Source organism: Penaeus chinensis, chromosome 36, assembly GCF_019202785.1.
Source record: "Penaeus chinensis breed Huanghai No. 1 chromosome 36, ASM1920278v2, whole genome shotgun sequence".
NCBI classification, from domain to species: Eukaryota; Metazoa; Arthropoda; class Malacostraca; order Decapoda; family Penaeidae; genus Penaeus; species Penaeus chinensis.
Window position 1 is genome coordinate 14,046,343 of NC_061854.1, and position 15,337 is coordinate 14,061,679.

Here is a 15,337-nt window from a genome sequence, read left to right on the forward strand (position 1 = left end):
TTTGCATCCATGTTTAATACGTAGATATTTCCCGAGAGGGGAATCTTTCTCGAAATATCTATCGATTGGAATGATTTTAGTCCCGCACATTCTGGAAGCTTCAGAATGCGGTGCTACCACGCCGCGTCCGATTCGCCTCACGGTGATAAAACTTCTACATCTCTTTTGGTTGAATTTTCCAAATCTGAACAGTATAATTGACATACGGGCGTATATCATATCTTAATTAATCCAAATAAAGCTAGAAAAAGTATCATCTCTTTGCTATTTATAGAAATTCGAGAAAATCACGGAAACGCCACCGACACGCGGGTCCGGACGAAACAAAAGACGGTCCGAATGAGAGGACTTTGAATCTCTATAAGAGCATCCGATCTCCTCCGGGACGTGTAGTTGAACCTCGTGCTCGATCCCCTTCCTCCTCACGCCAGTTATTTACGCGAACAAACGCCAAACACCATGTCAACCACACAGTGAGTTCCCATTTTCTCGTGTTTTATGCCTGTTCCTTGTTATTAGAATGAATTTGGGTAATGTGTCGGGCCGCGAGAGGGAGGAGAAGAGGGTGGATAGGGTGGATAATTGTGGTAAAATAGGAGAAGAGGGGAAAGAGGAGGAGCAGAGATGGAAGGGGTGGCGGCGCCGGCGAGCAAGCGTGTTCGGTGCTGCCGAAACTCTCGTTAAAATTATCACCGAAGGAGTGTCTGATTCGGCAAAGAATGGTGATTTTAGTGTTTCGACGACCGGTTGGGATATCGACATTTCGTGGAGAGTTGCCATTTTCCATGTTTGTTAGAAAATGAGAAAATTTTCATTCATGGATTTCGCCCTCTCTGAATGAAGGTGCATTGTCGAGCAATTAAACGTAATGATATTGGCATTTGGTGATGTAACAGCTGTTTAGTGTGAAGGAGAGTGTCGTGTGAAGGGGTGTAGTATTATGCCCAAGTGTGTGTGGCTGTGTCATGCTGTGTCATAGGTCTGTGTTGTAAGTGTTTTAAGGAGACACTTTTCTAAAAATGGATAGTCTTTGTTTACTGCTTTTAATTCACTGAGTGTTGTCTGGTGTGGTGATTTTGTACGTTTCATCTCCTAGATTCCTGGGAAACAGCCAGAAGCTTGTATTATTTCTAGGTTTATAGCTATGGCTGTTTGCATCATATTTGGTAGACTCCTTTTTTCCTGTTTCAATGGATTTGTTTGTTGGGAAATAGAAGCAGCTTGCCAGAAAAAAGTAATACCTAAGACAGCATAATACTTAGCAGATCTTATGATTATAGGTCCTTTGAACTATACATATAGATCTACTAGTAACTTGTGAACTAAGCTTGATAGTTTAGATACACCCAGAATGACTCGAGGAACAGCCCCCTGCGTTAGACAATATAGTGACTGGTTTGGTACTGTCATTACAGCAGAGTTTGAGAATTCCACACTGTGCACGGGTAACTGGAACTCCCTGAAATATAGTCAATCGGTATTGCATTATGATAGCATAAATTTAGCCACAACCTTTCTGATATTAGTTTGGAAACTTGCAAAGGCATTGAAAGCTAAAGAAAATGACATAGCTAATGCTCTAAACCCTTTCTATTAGCATGTTCATATGCGGATGAATTTATATCCTCTCTTGATAATGACCAACAATATGACACTGCAAAGTTGGACAAAAATGAAGGACACTTATTCTATAGAGAAATTGTTGCTATTACTAAGAAGTTTGGTTGTCTGTGGAGCGCTTGTGATGTCTGATGCCCAGATGTAGGAGGTTTAGTCCCGAGTTAGTATTTGCCCAGAAATAGACCTTTTAATTGGTATTGGAAGGGCATGAAGTTTGCTGGTAATAGATGGTTTGTAGACAATCCAGTGGGGGTATAAGAGTTCCTGTGTGTGAATTCCTAGTAATGGGAAGAGGAGTAAGTGACAGGAAAACATTACCACGGTAATATCTGGAGAATTCCATTTTGCTTGAATATATGTCAGGTTTATTGATCTTTTCTTTGGGGGCATTCTAGTTATTTGACCCAGATTACTGCTAACAGAGTTGCCACCCTCTCCCCACCTGTTAAGGAATAAATAAAAGGTAGGAAAGGTTAGGTTACGATTTTTGGGATATATCAAAATTAAACAGCAGAAACCGCCCATTACCCATAACCTTGGCCCTGATAGCTGCTCTCGGAGGGCATGAAAGTTACCGGGGGAATTGCAGGGTAAAATAACAATAATATAAGAACACAGTATAGGTAATAACTAAATGCAGTTATTACATACACCTCTGCATTAGACAGTTCAGTGAGTCATTATCTATATTGTGTTCTTATGTTATTGTTATTTTACCCCACAGTTTCCCTGGTATGTTTCATGCCTCTCCCCTCCCCCTCCACCCTCCCTCTGCCCTCCCCCCTCCACCCTCCCTCTGCCCTCCCCCCTCCACCCTCCCTCTGCCCTCCCCCCCTTCACCCCTCCCTCCCCCCCCCCCCCCCCCTCTGCTCTCCCTCTCCCCTCCCCTCCCCCCCCCCCCCTTTCCCCTCCCTCCCCTCTCCCCCTCTCCCCCCCTCTCCTCCCTCCCCTCCTTCCCCCCTCCGCCCTCGCCTCCCTCTCCCCTCCTCCCCCCTCCGCCCCTGCTCCCCCCTCTCCCCTCCCTTCCCCCCCCGCCCTCTGCCCCTCCCTCCCCCCTCCCTTCCCCCTCCGCCCTCTGCTCTCCCCTCCCCTCCTTCCCCCCTCCGCCCTTGCCTCCCTCTCCCCTCCCCCCCCCCCCTCCCCCCTCCCCCCCTCCCCCTCTCCCCCCCCTTCCCCCCCCCCGCCCTCTGCTCTCCCCCCCCTCCCTTCCCCCCTCCGCCCCGCTCTCCCCTCCCCCCCCCCTCCCCCCCCCCCCCTTCCTCCCCCCTCCCCCCTCCGCCCTCGGCTCTCCCCCCCCCTCCCCCTCTGCTCTCCCTCCCCCTCCCCCCTGTTTCCCCTCCCCCCTCCGCCCTCTGCTCCCCCCTTCCCCCTCCCCCTCCCCCCTCCGCCCTCTGCTCTCCCTCCCCCCTCCCCCTTTTCTCCCCTCCCCCCCCCCCCCTCGCCCTCTCTTTCCCTCTCCCTCCCCCCCCCCTCTCCTTCCCCCCCCTCCCCCCCTTTTCCCCCCCCCTCCCCTTTTCCCCTCCCCCCCCCTCCCCCCTTGCTCTCCCCTCCCCTCCCTCCCCCTCCCCCTTGCTCTCCCTCCCCCCCCCCCTCCCCCCCCGGCTCTCCCCCCCCCCTCCCCCCCCCCGCCCTCTCTTTTTTTTTCCCTCCCCCTCCCCCCTCCCCCTTGCTTTCCCTCCCCTCTCCCCTCCCCTCTCCTCCCCCCTGTTTGCTCTCTCCCTCCCCCCTTTCTCTCTCCCCCCCCTGTTTGCTCTCTCCCTCCCCCCTTCTCTCCCCCCTTTTTCCCCCCCCCCGGGCTCCTCCCTCCCCCCTTCTCTCCCCCCCCCTGTTTGCTCTCTCCCCCCCCCCTTCTCTCTCCCCCCTGTTTGCTCTCCCCTCCCCCTTCTCTCTCTCCCCCCTGTTTGCTCTCTCCCTCCCCCCTTCTCTCTCTCCCCCCTGTTTGCTCTCTCCCCCCCCTTTTCCTCCTCCCCCCCTTTTGCTCTCTCCCCCCCCCTTTTCCTCCCCCCCTCCCCCCCCTGTTTGCTCTTTTTCCCCCTCCCCCCTTCTCTCTCCCCTTTTCCCCCCCCCCCTTTTCTCTCTCCCCCCCCCCTTTTCTTCCCCTCCCCCCCCCCCTTTTTTGCTCTCTCCCCCCCCCCTTTCTCTCCCCCTCCCCCCACCCCGTTTGCTCTCCCCCCCCCCCTCTCTCCCCCTCCCCCCCCTGTTGTCTCTCCCTCCCCCCTTTTCCCCCAAACCCCCCTGTTTGTCTCCCCCCCCCTTCTCTCTCCCCCTCCCCCCCCTTTTTGCCCCCCCCCCCCCCCTTCTCTCTCTCCCCTTTTCCCCCCCCCCCTTTTCTCTCCCCTTTCTCTCTCCCCCCCCCTTTTCCCCACCCCGTTTTTCTCCCCCCCCCTCCTCCCCCCCCCTGTTTGGTCCTCCCTTCCCTCCTCCTCCCCCCCCCTTTTTGGGTCCCCCCCTTCTCTCTCCTCCCCCCCACCCCTTTTTGTCCTCCCCCCCCTCTCTCTCCTCCTCCCCCCCCCTGTTTTTCTCTCCCTTTCCCCCCCCTTTCCTCTCCCCTCCTCCCCACCCCTTTTTGGGCCCTCCCCCCCTCTCTCTCCCCTCCCCACCCCTGTTTGGCCTCTTCCCTTTCCCCCCCTTTCTCTCCTCCTCCCCCCCCTGTTTGGTCCCCTCCCTTCTCCTCCCCCTCCCCCACCCCTTTTTTTGGGTTCCCCCCTCCCTTCCCCCCCCTTTCTCTCCCCCCTCCCCACCCCTTTTGGTCTCCCCCTTTCTCTTCCCCTCCCACCCCTTTGTCTCCCCCTTTCTCTCTCCTCCTCCCCCCCCCGTTTGGTCTCTCCCTTCTCTCTCCTCCTCCCCACCCCTGTTTGGTCTCTCCCTTCTCTCTCCTCTCCCCCCCCCTTTTTGGTCTCTCCCTTCTCTCTCCTCCTCCCCACCCCTGTTTGGTCTCTCCCTTCTCTCTCCTCCTCCCCACCCCTGTTTGGGTTCCTCCCCTTCTCTTTTCCCCCTCCCCCCTCCCCACCCCTGTTTGGTCTCTCCCTCTTCTCCTCCTCCCCACCCCTGTTTGGTCTTTTCCTTCTCTCCCTCCTCCCCCCCCTGTTTGGTCTCTCCCTTTCTCTCTCTCCCCCCCACCCTTTTGGGTCTCTCCCCCCCCTCTCCTCCCCCCACCCCTTTTTGGTCTCTCCCTTTCCCCTCCTCCCCCCCACCCCTTTTTTGTCTCTCCCTTCTCCCCCTCCTCCCCCCACCCCTGTTTGGTCCCCCCTTCTCTCCCCCCTCCCCCCCCCCCCTTCCCTCTCTCTATTCAATCCCTAAAAGGGAAAAAGAAGACATGGGGGATGGAAGAGGGGCAGGGGGGAAAAAAAAAAAAAGGGTTGGTGGGGGGGGGGATAAGGAAGGTTTGGTAAGGGGGTAGAGAGGGATAAGAGAAAAATTTGGGTAGAAGGAAGAGGGGATGGGTGGGGTTGAGAGAGGGGGGAGGGAGTGAAAATTGGGAGGAAAAGAAAGGAGGAAAAATTGGGAGGGGGATGTGTGATGTGGCATCAAGGTGGGAAAGGGAAAATGTGTAGTAAAAGAGGGCAGGGTTAGACACAAAGGAAAGGTGGGGGCACAAGCAAACAAACCAAAAAAAAAACAAAAAAAAAACAACAGGCAGAAAAACAAAGGTACACGGATAAAAAATAAAAAACATGAATAAACTAAAAGGAGGGCCATGACCCGCAGAGAGGGGGGGGCCATGACGCTCGCAAGAGGGGAGGGCCATGACCTCGCAAAGAGGGGAGGCCATGACCTCCAAAGGGGGAGGGCCAGACGCCGCAGGAGGGGGGCCATGACGCTCGCAAGAGGGGGGGGCCCATGACGCTCGCAAAGGGGGGGGCCCATGACGCCGCAAGAGGGGAGGGGCCATGACGCCGCAGAGGGGGGAGGGCCAGACCTCGCAAAGGGAGGCCAGACCTCGCAAAGAGGGGGGGGCCATGACACCCAAAGGGGGGAGGCCATGACCTGCAAGAGGGGGGGGCCCTGACCTCGCAAGAGGGGAGGCCATGACGCTCGCAAGAGGGGAGGGCCATGACGCTCATGAAGAGGGAAACCAAAACACAAAAGAACAAAGAAACAGGCAGGAGATAATTGCAAGGACAAAAAAAAAACATGCATTGTGTTTTTTAGTAAAATTTAATTACTTCTTGTAAATTTTCATTCTTCTCCTCTCTCTCTCCACTCTCTCCCTTCCCCTCTCCCTTTCCTCCTCTCTCTTTTTCCCCCCCCCCTCCCCCCCCCCCCCCCCCTTTTTTTTTCCCCCCCCCCTTTCCCTCCCCCCCTTTTCCTCCCCCCCCCTCCCCCCCTCCTCTCCCCCCCCCCTCTCTCTCCCCCCCCCTCCCTCCCCTCTCCCCCCCCCCCTCCCTCCCCCCTTCTCTCCCCCTTTCCCTTTCCTCCCCCTTTTCTCCCTCCCCCCTTCTCTTCCCCCCCCTCCTCCCCCTCCCTCTCTCCTTTTTCTCTCTCCTCTCCCCCTTTTCTTCCCCTCCCTCCCCTCTCTCTCCTCTCCCCCTTTCTCCCCCCTCCCTCTTTTTCTCCCCCTTTCCCCCTCCCCCTTTCCCTTCCTCCCCTTTCCCCTCCCCCCCTCCCCTCCCTTTTCCCCCCTCTCCCCCTTTTTTCCCCTCCCTCCCCCTTTCTCCCTTCCCCCCCCTCCCCCTCCCCCTTTCCCTCTTTTTCCCTCCCCCTTTTCCCCCCTCCCTCTCTCCTCCCCCCCCTTCTCCCCCCCTCCCCCCTCCTCCCCTCCCCCCCCTTCTCCCCCTCTCCCCCTTCTCCCCCTTTCCCCTCCCCCCTTTTTCCCCCCTCCTCCCTCCCCCTCTCTCCCTCTCCCTCCCTCCCCCTTTCCTTTTTCCCCCTTTTCCCCCCCCTCCCTCCCCCCTTTTTTTCTCTCCCCCTCCCCCCCCCCTCTCTCCCCCTTTCCTTTTTTTCCCTTCTCCTCTCCCTCCTCTCTCTCCCCTCTCTCTCCCCCCCCTCCCCCCCTCTCTCCCCCCTCTCCCTCTCTCCCCCCTTCCCTCTCCTCCCCCTCCCCCTTTCCCTTTCTCCCCCTTTCCCCCTTTTTTCTCCCTCCCTCTTTCTCCCCCTTTTTCCTTCTCCTCTCCCCCTTCCCCTTCTCCCCTTTCCCTTTCTCCCCCCCCCCCTCTCTCTCTCCCCCCCCTCCCTTTCCTCTCCCCCCCCCTCTCTCTTTCCCCCCTCCCTCCCCCTCTCTCTCTCCCCCCCTTTTCCTCCCCTTTCCCCCTTTTCCCTCTCCCCCCTTTTCCCTTTCCTCTCTCCCCCCTTTTCCTCTCCCCCTTTCCCCCCTTCCCCCTCTCCCCTTTTTCCTTTCCCCTCCCCTCCTCCCCCCCTTTTCCCTCTCCCCCTTTTCCCCCCTCTCCCCCCCCCTTTTCTCTCTCCCTTTTCCCCTTCTCCCCCTTTTTCCCCCCTTTCTCTCCCTCTCCCCTTTTCTCTCCCCTCTCTCTCCTCCTCCCCACCCCTGTTGGTCTCTCCCTTCTCTCTCCTCCTCCCCACCCCTGTTGGTCTCTCCCTTCTCTCTCTCCTCCTCCCCACCCCTGTTTGGTCTCTCCCTTCTCTCTCCTCCTCCCCACCCCTGTTTGGTCTCTCCCTTCTCTCTCCTCCTCCCCACCCCTGTTTGGTCACTCCCTTCTCTCTCCTCCTCCCCCCACCCTCCCTCTCTCTATTCAATCTCCTAGAATTGGGAAAAAGAAGACATGGAGGATGGAATGAGGGTGCATGGTGGGAGGAGAAAAAAAAAAGGTGTTGGTGGGAGATAGGAGAGGTGATGATAGGAAGGATTGGTAAGGGGGTAGAGAGGGATAAGAGATGGAAATTGGGTAGAAGGAAGAGTGGATGGGTGGGGTTGAGAGAGGGGGTGAGGAGAGTGAAAATTGGGAGGAAAAGAAATGAGAGGAGAAATTGGAGGAGGATGTGTGATGTGGCATCATAGGTCGGAAGGAAAATGTGTAGTAAGAAGAGGCAGGGTTAGACACAAAGGAGATAGGTGTGGGCACAAGCAAACAAACCAAAAAAAAAACAAAAAAAAAACACACAGGGCAGAAAAACAAAGGTACACGGATAAAAAATCAAAACATGAATGAAACATGAAAGAGGGGAGGGCCATGACGCTCGCAGAGAGGGGAGGGCCATGACGCTCGCAGAGAGGGGAGGGCCATGACGCTCGCAGAGAGGGGAGGGCCATGACACTCGCAAAGAGGGGAGGGCCATGACGCTCGCAGAGAGGGGAGGGCCATGACGCTCGCAAAGAGGGGAGGGCCATGACGCTCGCAGAGAGGGGAGGGCCATGACGCTCGCAGAGAGGGGAGGGCCATGACACTCGCAAAGAGGGGAGGGCCATGACACTCGCAAAGAGGGGAGGGCCATGACACTCGCAAAGAGGGGAGGGCCATGACGCTCGCAGAGAGGGGAGGGCCATGACGCTCGCAAGAGAGGGGAGGGCCATGACGCTCGCAAAGAGGGGAGGGCCATGACGCTCGCAAAGAGGGGAGGGCCATGACGCTCGCAGAGAGGGGAGGGCCATGACACTCGCAAAGAGGGGAGGGCCATGACACTCGCAAAGAGGGGAGGGCCATGACACTCGCAAAGAGGGGAGGGCCATGACACTCGCAAAGAGGGAGGCCATGACGCTCGCAGAGAGGGGAGGGCCATGACACTCGCAAAGAGGGGAGGGCCATGACACTCGCAAAGAGGGAGGCCATGACGCTCGCAGAGAGGGGAGGGCCATGACACTCGCAAAGAGGGAGGCCATGACGCTCGCAGAGAGGGGAGGGCCATGACGCTCGCAGAGAGGGGAGGGCCATGACCTCGCAGAGAGGGGAGGCCATGACGCTCGCAGAGAGGGGAGGGCCATGACGCTCGCAGAGAGGGGAGGGCCATGACCTCGCAGAGAGGGGAGGGCCATGACACTCGCAAAGAGGGGAGGGCCATGACCTCGCAGAGAGGGGAGGGCCATGACGCTCGCAGAGAGGGGAGGGCCATGACCTCGCAGAGAGGGGAGGGCCATGACACTCGCAAAGAGGGGAGGGCCATGACCTCGCAGAGAGGGGAGGGCCATGACACTCGCAAAGAGGGGAGGGCCATGACACTCGCAAAGAGGGGAGGGCCATGACGCTCGCAGAGAGGGGAGGGCCATGACGCTCGCAGAGAGGGGAGGGCCATGACGCTCGCAGAGAGGGGAGGGCCATGACACTCGCAAAGAGGGGAGGGCCATGACCTCGCAGAGAGGGGAGGCCATGACGCTCGCAGAGAGGGGAGGGCCATGACACTCGCAAAGAGGGGAGGGCCATGACCTCGCAGAGAGGGGAGGGCCATGACCTCGCAGAGAGGGGAGGGCCATGACCTCGCAGAGAGGGGAGGGCCATGACCTCGCAGAGAGGGGAGGGCCATGACACTCGCAAAGAGGGGAGGGCCATGACCTCGCAGAGAGGGGAGGGCCATGACCTCGCAGAGAGGGGAGGCCATGACGCTCGCAGAGAGGGGAGGGCCATGACCTCGCAGAGAGGGGAGGGCCATGACGCTCGCAGAGAGGGGAGGGCCATGACGCTCGCAGAGAGGGGAGGGCCATGACCTCGCAGAGAGGGGAGGGCCATGACCTCGCAGAGAGGGGAGGGCCATGACCTCGCAGAGAGGGGAGGGCCATGACCTCGCAGAGAGGGGAGGGCCATGACCTCGCAGAGAGGGGAGGGCCATGACACTCGCAAAGAGGGGAGGGCCATGACCTCGCAGAGAGGGGAGGGCCATGACACTCGCAAAGAGGGGAGGGCCATGACCTCGCAGAGAGGGGAGGGCCATGACACTCGCAAAGAGGGGAGGGCCATGACACTCGCAAAGAGGGAGGCCATGACGCTCGCAGAGAGGGGAGGGCCATGACACTCGCAAAGAGGGAGGCCATGACGCTCGCAGAGAGGGGAGGGCCATGACACTCGCAAAGAGGGGAGGGCCATGACACTCGCAAAGAGGGGAGGGCCATGACCTCGCAGAGAGGGGAGGGCCATGACCTCGCAGAGAGGGGAGGCCATGACGCTCGCAGAGAGGGGAGGGCCATGACCTCGCAGAGAGGGGAGGGCCATGACACTCGCAAAGAGGGGAGGGCCATGACCTCGCAGAGAGGGGAGGGCCATGACCTCGCAGAGAGGGGAGGGCCATGACACTCGCAAAGAGGGGAGGGCCATGACCTCGCAGAGAGGGGAGGGCCATGACCTCGCAGAGAGGGGAGGGCCATGACCTCGCAGAGAGGGGAGGGCCATGACCTCGCAGAGAGGGGAGGCCATGACGCTCGCAGAGAGGGGAGGGCCATGACGCTCGCAGAGAGGGGAGGGCCATGACCTCGCAGAGAGGGGAGGCCATGACGCTCGCAGAGAGGGGAGGGCCATGACCTCGCAGAGAGGGGAGGGCCATGACCTCGCAGAGAGGGGAGGGCCATGACGCTCGCAGAGAGGGGAGGGCCATGACGCTCGCAGAGAGGGGAGGGCCATGACCTCGCAGAGAGGGGAGGCCATGACGCTCGCAGAGAGGGGAGGGCCATGACACTCGCAAAGAGGGGAGGGCCATGACCTCGCAGAGAGGGGAGGGCCATGACCTCGCAGAGAGGGGAGGGCCATGACGCTCGCAGAGAGGGGAGGGCCATGACCTCGCAGAGAGGGGAGGCCATGACGCTCGCAGAGAGGGGAGGGCCATGACCTCGCAGAGAGGGGAGGGCCATGACCTCGCAGAGAGGGGAGGGCCATGACACTCGCAAAGAGGGGAGGGCCATGACCTCGCAGAGAGGGGAGGGCCATGACACTCGCAAAGAGGGGAGGGCCATGACGCTCGCAGAGAGGGGAGGGCCATGACCTCGCAGAGAGGGGAGGGCCATGACCTCGCAGAGAGGGGAGGCCATGACGCTCGCAGAGAGGGGAGGGCCATGACACTCGCAAAGAGGGGAGGGCCATGACGCTCGCAGAGAGGGGAGGGCTCTCTCTCTCCCTGTCCCTCTCTCCCTCTCTCTCTCCCTGTCCCTCTCTCCCTCTCTCTCTCCCTGTCCCTCTCTCCCTCTCTCTCTCCCTGTCCCTCTCTCCCTCTCTCTCTCCCTGTCCCTCTCTCCCTCTCTCTCTCCCTGTCCCTCTCTCCCTCTCCCTCTCCCTGTCCCTCTCTCCCTCTCTCTCTCCCTGTCCCTCTCTCCCTCTCCCTCTCTCTCTCTCTCCCTCTCCCTCTCCCTCTCCCTCCCCCTCCCCCTCTCCCTCCCTCCTTCCCCATGTGACTTTAGGTTCTGGTCTCCTGTGTTAGATATTTAAAAAGGACTTCATCTGAGATGCCTGCTGCTTTAAAACCTCATATGGCATTGCATAACTAGAGATGTGTATCTAAAATTTGATGGTTTGACAAAAGAAGAGATTAATAAATAGATAGCTTTTAAGTAAGAAAAGAGAAATGGGTGTTTATTTTTTCTTTCCTTCTTTTCATTTGCTTTTTCTTTCTTTTTCCCCATACACAGTTATTTGCTTAGTTATAATATTTCCTCTGTCTATTTTTCTTTCATTTTGTTTACATTTGTATTTATATAGAGAGAGAGACATGTATCTGTTTCACCATTGTTGCATAAACTCTTTGCTTTTTTGTAACTGTTTAGCTGATTCAATATGCATTAAATTATACCTCCTAAAGCTGTGAACTGTCTGGGTATTTAAACTGTCATGTGCAATACTGTAATCATTTATCTGAAACTGAAGCAGCTGTCTCTAGATATAATTAAATATTTTGACATTGTTACATCCGCTCTTTTTCTGCCTTTTTATGTTGTTTTCACCTAGTCATCTTTTGTTAGATTATGATGCTTAGCTGTATAAATTTACTGATTACAGCAATGTACCAATCTATTGGTGCCAGGCACATGTACTAACCAACTCTAGTATTGTTTAATTAATTTTGTTTAGACACAGGCACCTTTATAAATGCTTAGTCAGGAAGGAGTCACTAGACCTGCCTGATCTTGGGAAAAGTTTGTTCAGAATACTGCTATATGTATTTGCTGATAATAATGTATTCATCATTATAATTATTATAAAATTCAAATCAAGGTATCTACCTGAAAATACCATGAATTAAGTAAGTTGATGATTTTAAGGAGGCCTAGTAGACGACAACTTGGTGATTTCTGTTCTCACAAAGCCTTGTATGTGAAATTAAATTGAAGTAGGCAAAAGGAAAACAAATGTGTAGTAATTTTTGTTGTTGTTTTGAGGGAAAGGGGGGGGGGGGGATGCACAATAATACAGTTAGACAAAAAAAAAAAAAAAAAAAGTATTTATATCAGCCATTTTCAGAATTATAGAAATAGTGAAAGGAAAGTTGTTCATGATGTAAACTTACTTTTTTCTTTTGTTTATATTGCTGTATTTTTAGAATATCTAAAGAATGACATTGGATGTTATTAACTGTTTTCCAACTCCTTCATTCCTCCTTGCTTGCTGCAATCTTCCATCTTCCTCAGGTTCCCACTTCCATTAAATCATCTTCCTCAATTCCCTATATCTTTTACCTCATCTGCTCTTCTCTTCCACTTTTCTTTTGTTTAAGTCCGTAGGTAATTTTTCCGTTTAGGGAGGATTTGCAAAATTCTCTGCTATTTCATTGTGAAAACGTTTGATACCCTAGCATACTTACATATCCATTTCCTATTTTTCCAGGTCTTTGCCACCCCCAGTGACATGGGCACAGCGAAAAAATGTCATCTTCCTAACTATCTGTGTTGAAGACTGCAAATCTCCCACCATTAACATGGAAGCAAATAAGGTGTTCTTCAAGGGCACAGGAGGCACTGAAAGAAAAGATTATGAATATGCTTACAACTTGTTTAAAGATATTGATACAGATGTGAGTACAATTTTTTCTTTATTACTTTTTTTTGCCTAATGATGACTGATTAAGAAATACCCAGGAATATTCTGATGTGTGTTTTTTTGCTTGCTTAAAGTTTTACTAATTATATATATTATGGTTAGTCTTCTTAAGTCCATTGATTAATTTCTTTCTAATTTTGGTAAATCTTATTATGGTTTTTATATGTTTTGTGTTGGGTGGTTGGTGCGTGTGCACGTGCAGGTGTATTTTAACAATTCAAGTTGTATTTATATTATCAAAATTGTTACTTTAAGCATATTGTTTTTATGAAGTTTTATTTCAACAGTATATTTTCACTTAATTTGATAACTGCATTTTTTATGTACAATTTAAGCCTTTATGTACATTTACTTTCCTTGGGTCACACAAAATAATGCACTAGTTTTGAAATCTATATTGCCCTGACTAAAGTCCCAGATTGGTTTCTCATGCAATACTATGTAAACAATTTTTCAGTCATCTGACAGATTCATCTTATTGGATACTCCCTTTACTCTCTTGAAACAATCTCCTTTCTGCCCACAGAAAAGCCGTAGTTTTGTACGAGATCGCAACATAGAGCTGATACTTGTCAAAAAAGAGGAGGGACCTTACTGGCCGCACCTGCTCAAGGAAAAAACGAAGCAGCACTGGCTCAAAGTAGATTTCAGCCGGTGGAAGGACGAAGATGACAGTGACGACGAGGAGGGCCAGAACCAAGACTTGGAGGAGGTATGGGACTTTATCATTTTCTTCCAGATGCTGTTTATGCTCCCACTGTCTTTATTTCTGCTTCATTTCATCTTCTCTTTCTCTGTTCATCCTACACACTCACTCACCTCACTCACCTCACTCACCTCACTCACCTCACTCAACCACTCACTCACTCACTCACTCACTCACTCACTCACTCACTCACTCACTCACTCACTCACTCACTCACTCACTCACTCACTCACTCACTCACTCACTCACTCACCCACCCACCCACTTGTCTTTACATTTTATTTCTCTTTCTACTTTTTATATTGAGTATTTTCTAATAAAAAAATGGAAATAGTAATAAGAAGGAAAAGTTAAGATCCCATAACTCACCCCCTCTCCCATGAAATAGATGATGCGGCAGATGGGAGGTCTAGGTGGTGGTGGTGGAGATGACAGGCCATCCCTCGATGACCTCGAGGATGAAGACTCCGACGACGACGATCTCCCTGACCTGGAGTAACTGTGTCAGTAGCCCAAAGGTTAGTAATAATGTGAATGCCTGTTTTGCTTTTCAGTTACAAAATATGGAGGCACTTGCAGTTAATAATTTGTCAGTTTTTTTTAAAGCCTCTTTAGAAAATGAAATAAATGAACATGCATTTTGTTTATCGAGGAATATAGAGAGGAAACAACAGTTAATTGCTATTATCTAAAAATAATGAAGAAAATTTAAAGAAGTATATATTTTTACAGAGGCCTTCGCAGACCACTTCTTGCAAGTGGGTGCAAGTGATGCGTCGTGGTAAGCTGTCCTGTACCTAAGTCAGTGTGTGCGAATTCCAGTTACCTCCAGATGGACAACTTTGCTATGTGGGATCCACTGCAGTTGGAACAATACAAAGAATATTGTCCCGCGGAGTTTTTTTGTACACACAGTGTGACTAGACTTGACTGCCCTCCTTTGTGCAGGGTTCCAGTGAGCGTGGATTAGTGGCTCTTTTCTTTTTCTCATTTTCTTTTTTTCTCCAACCAACCTGCCATAAAGGAAAAACTAAAAATTCTCCATTTTCGTTTCCATATATACATAGCATACAAGAACCAAGCTTGATCCAGAACAGTCCTTCCAAACTTAGTTAGAAATTTTCTTTTTTTCTTTTGTTTTCTTTCTTAAAGTCTTGGCCTGACAGCTCTGGAGAGAATCGTGACCCACCTTTCTGCCCCTTCTAAGGAAAAGTGAATTAAAATGGAAAGTGCTGTCTTTTATCATTTAAACTTGGCAATTTATCAGATAAGCAGATCTTTTGTTTAAGAAGAAACTACATGTTTAGCTTGCAAATATTCTCATCTTTACATGTCTGTTATATGGCAAAACCAAAACCAAAAATATTCCACAATCCTGTGTAGGCCTTACATTATTTATTTGTCAAGGTACATGGAGTTGGGTTTGATGAGAAAATCATATTGATTGCCCTTAGCAGACCAATTTCTTGTGTTTTTGATGAGTCGTGATGTAATGAGAGAGTCTAGGCTATTCCCACGGCTTAGCACATGAAAACTTTGTAAGGTTATTTCTTATGTTTATATTTATTATTGTTAATTATAAATTGTTCATTTTTCAATTTTTTAGAGGGAGAAAAATTGAATGTAACTTGGTAGTGTGCATGTGAAGAGTAAAAAAAACTATAAGTTTATTATTCCTTGTATTCAATTGGGACGTGAGTTCTTGGTCTTACAGAGAGATCACATAGAACCAGTGGATAGGGTACATCAGATGTTTGCTGCCTTAGTGTCAAAATTTTATATACATGTATTATGTCATATCATTATGGAAACTAGAAATCAAAGTGTTTTTAAGACATTGTGATTTTGTACCACCTGGGGTAAGTCTTTATATATATATATATAATATATACTCTTGGCAGAACAGCATACATACCTGAAGGTTTTCTTCCAATACACAAGTCATGATTCAAAGTGTTTTATAATCCTGTTTGTATAAGTTAATGAAAACTAGAGATTTTTTTCATCGCAGAAGTTATTTCCGTTTAATTAATAATCTGTCTCTGTATATGATTAAAGTCTTTTGAGTTGAAAATTTAGTTTTGTATTTCTTTCTGCATGTAAGGGA

The 15,337-nt window shown here is 52.2% G+C and overlaps 1 protein-coding gene across 1 annotated transcript; it reads left to right on the forward strand.

The window, feature by feature from the left end:
• The first annotated feature begins 319 nt into the window (after positions 1–319).
• LOC125044957 (prostaglandin E synthase 3-like) lies at positions 320–15,304 on the forward strand. The gene is made up of 5 exons (XM_047641932.1): positions 320–473; positions 12,312–12,498; positions 13,051–13,236; positions 13,619–13,748; positions 13,963–15,304. The coding sequence occupies exons 1-4, from the start codon at positions 460–462 to the stop codon at positions 13,727–13,729; spliced, it is 498 nt and encodes a 165-aa protein (XP_047497888.1). The 5' UTR covers positions 320–459; the 3' UTR covers positions 13,730–13,748; positions 13,963–15,304.
• Positions 15,305–15,337: the final 33 nt, after the last annotated feature.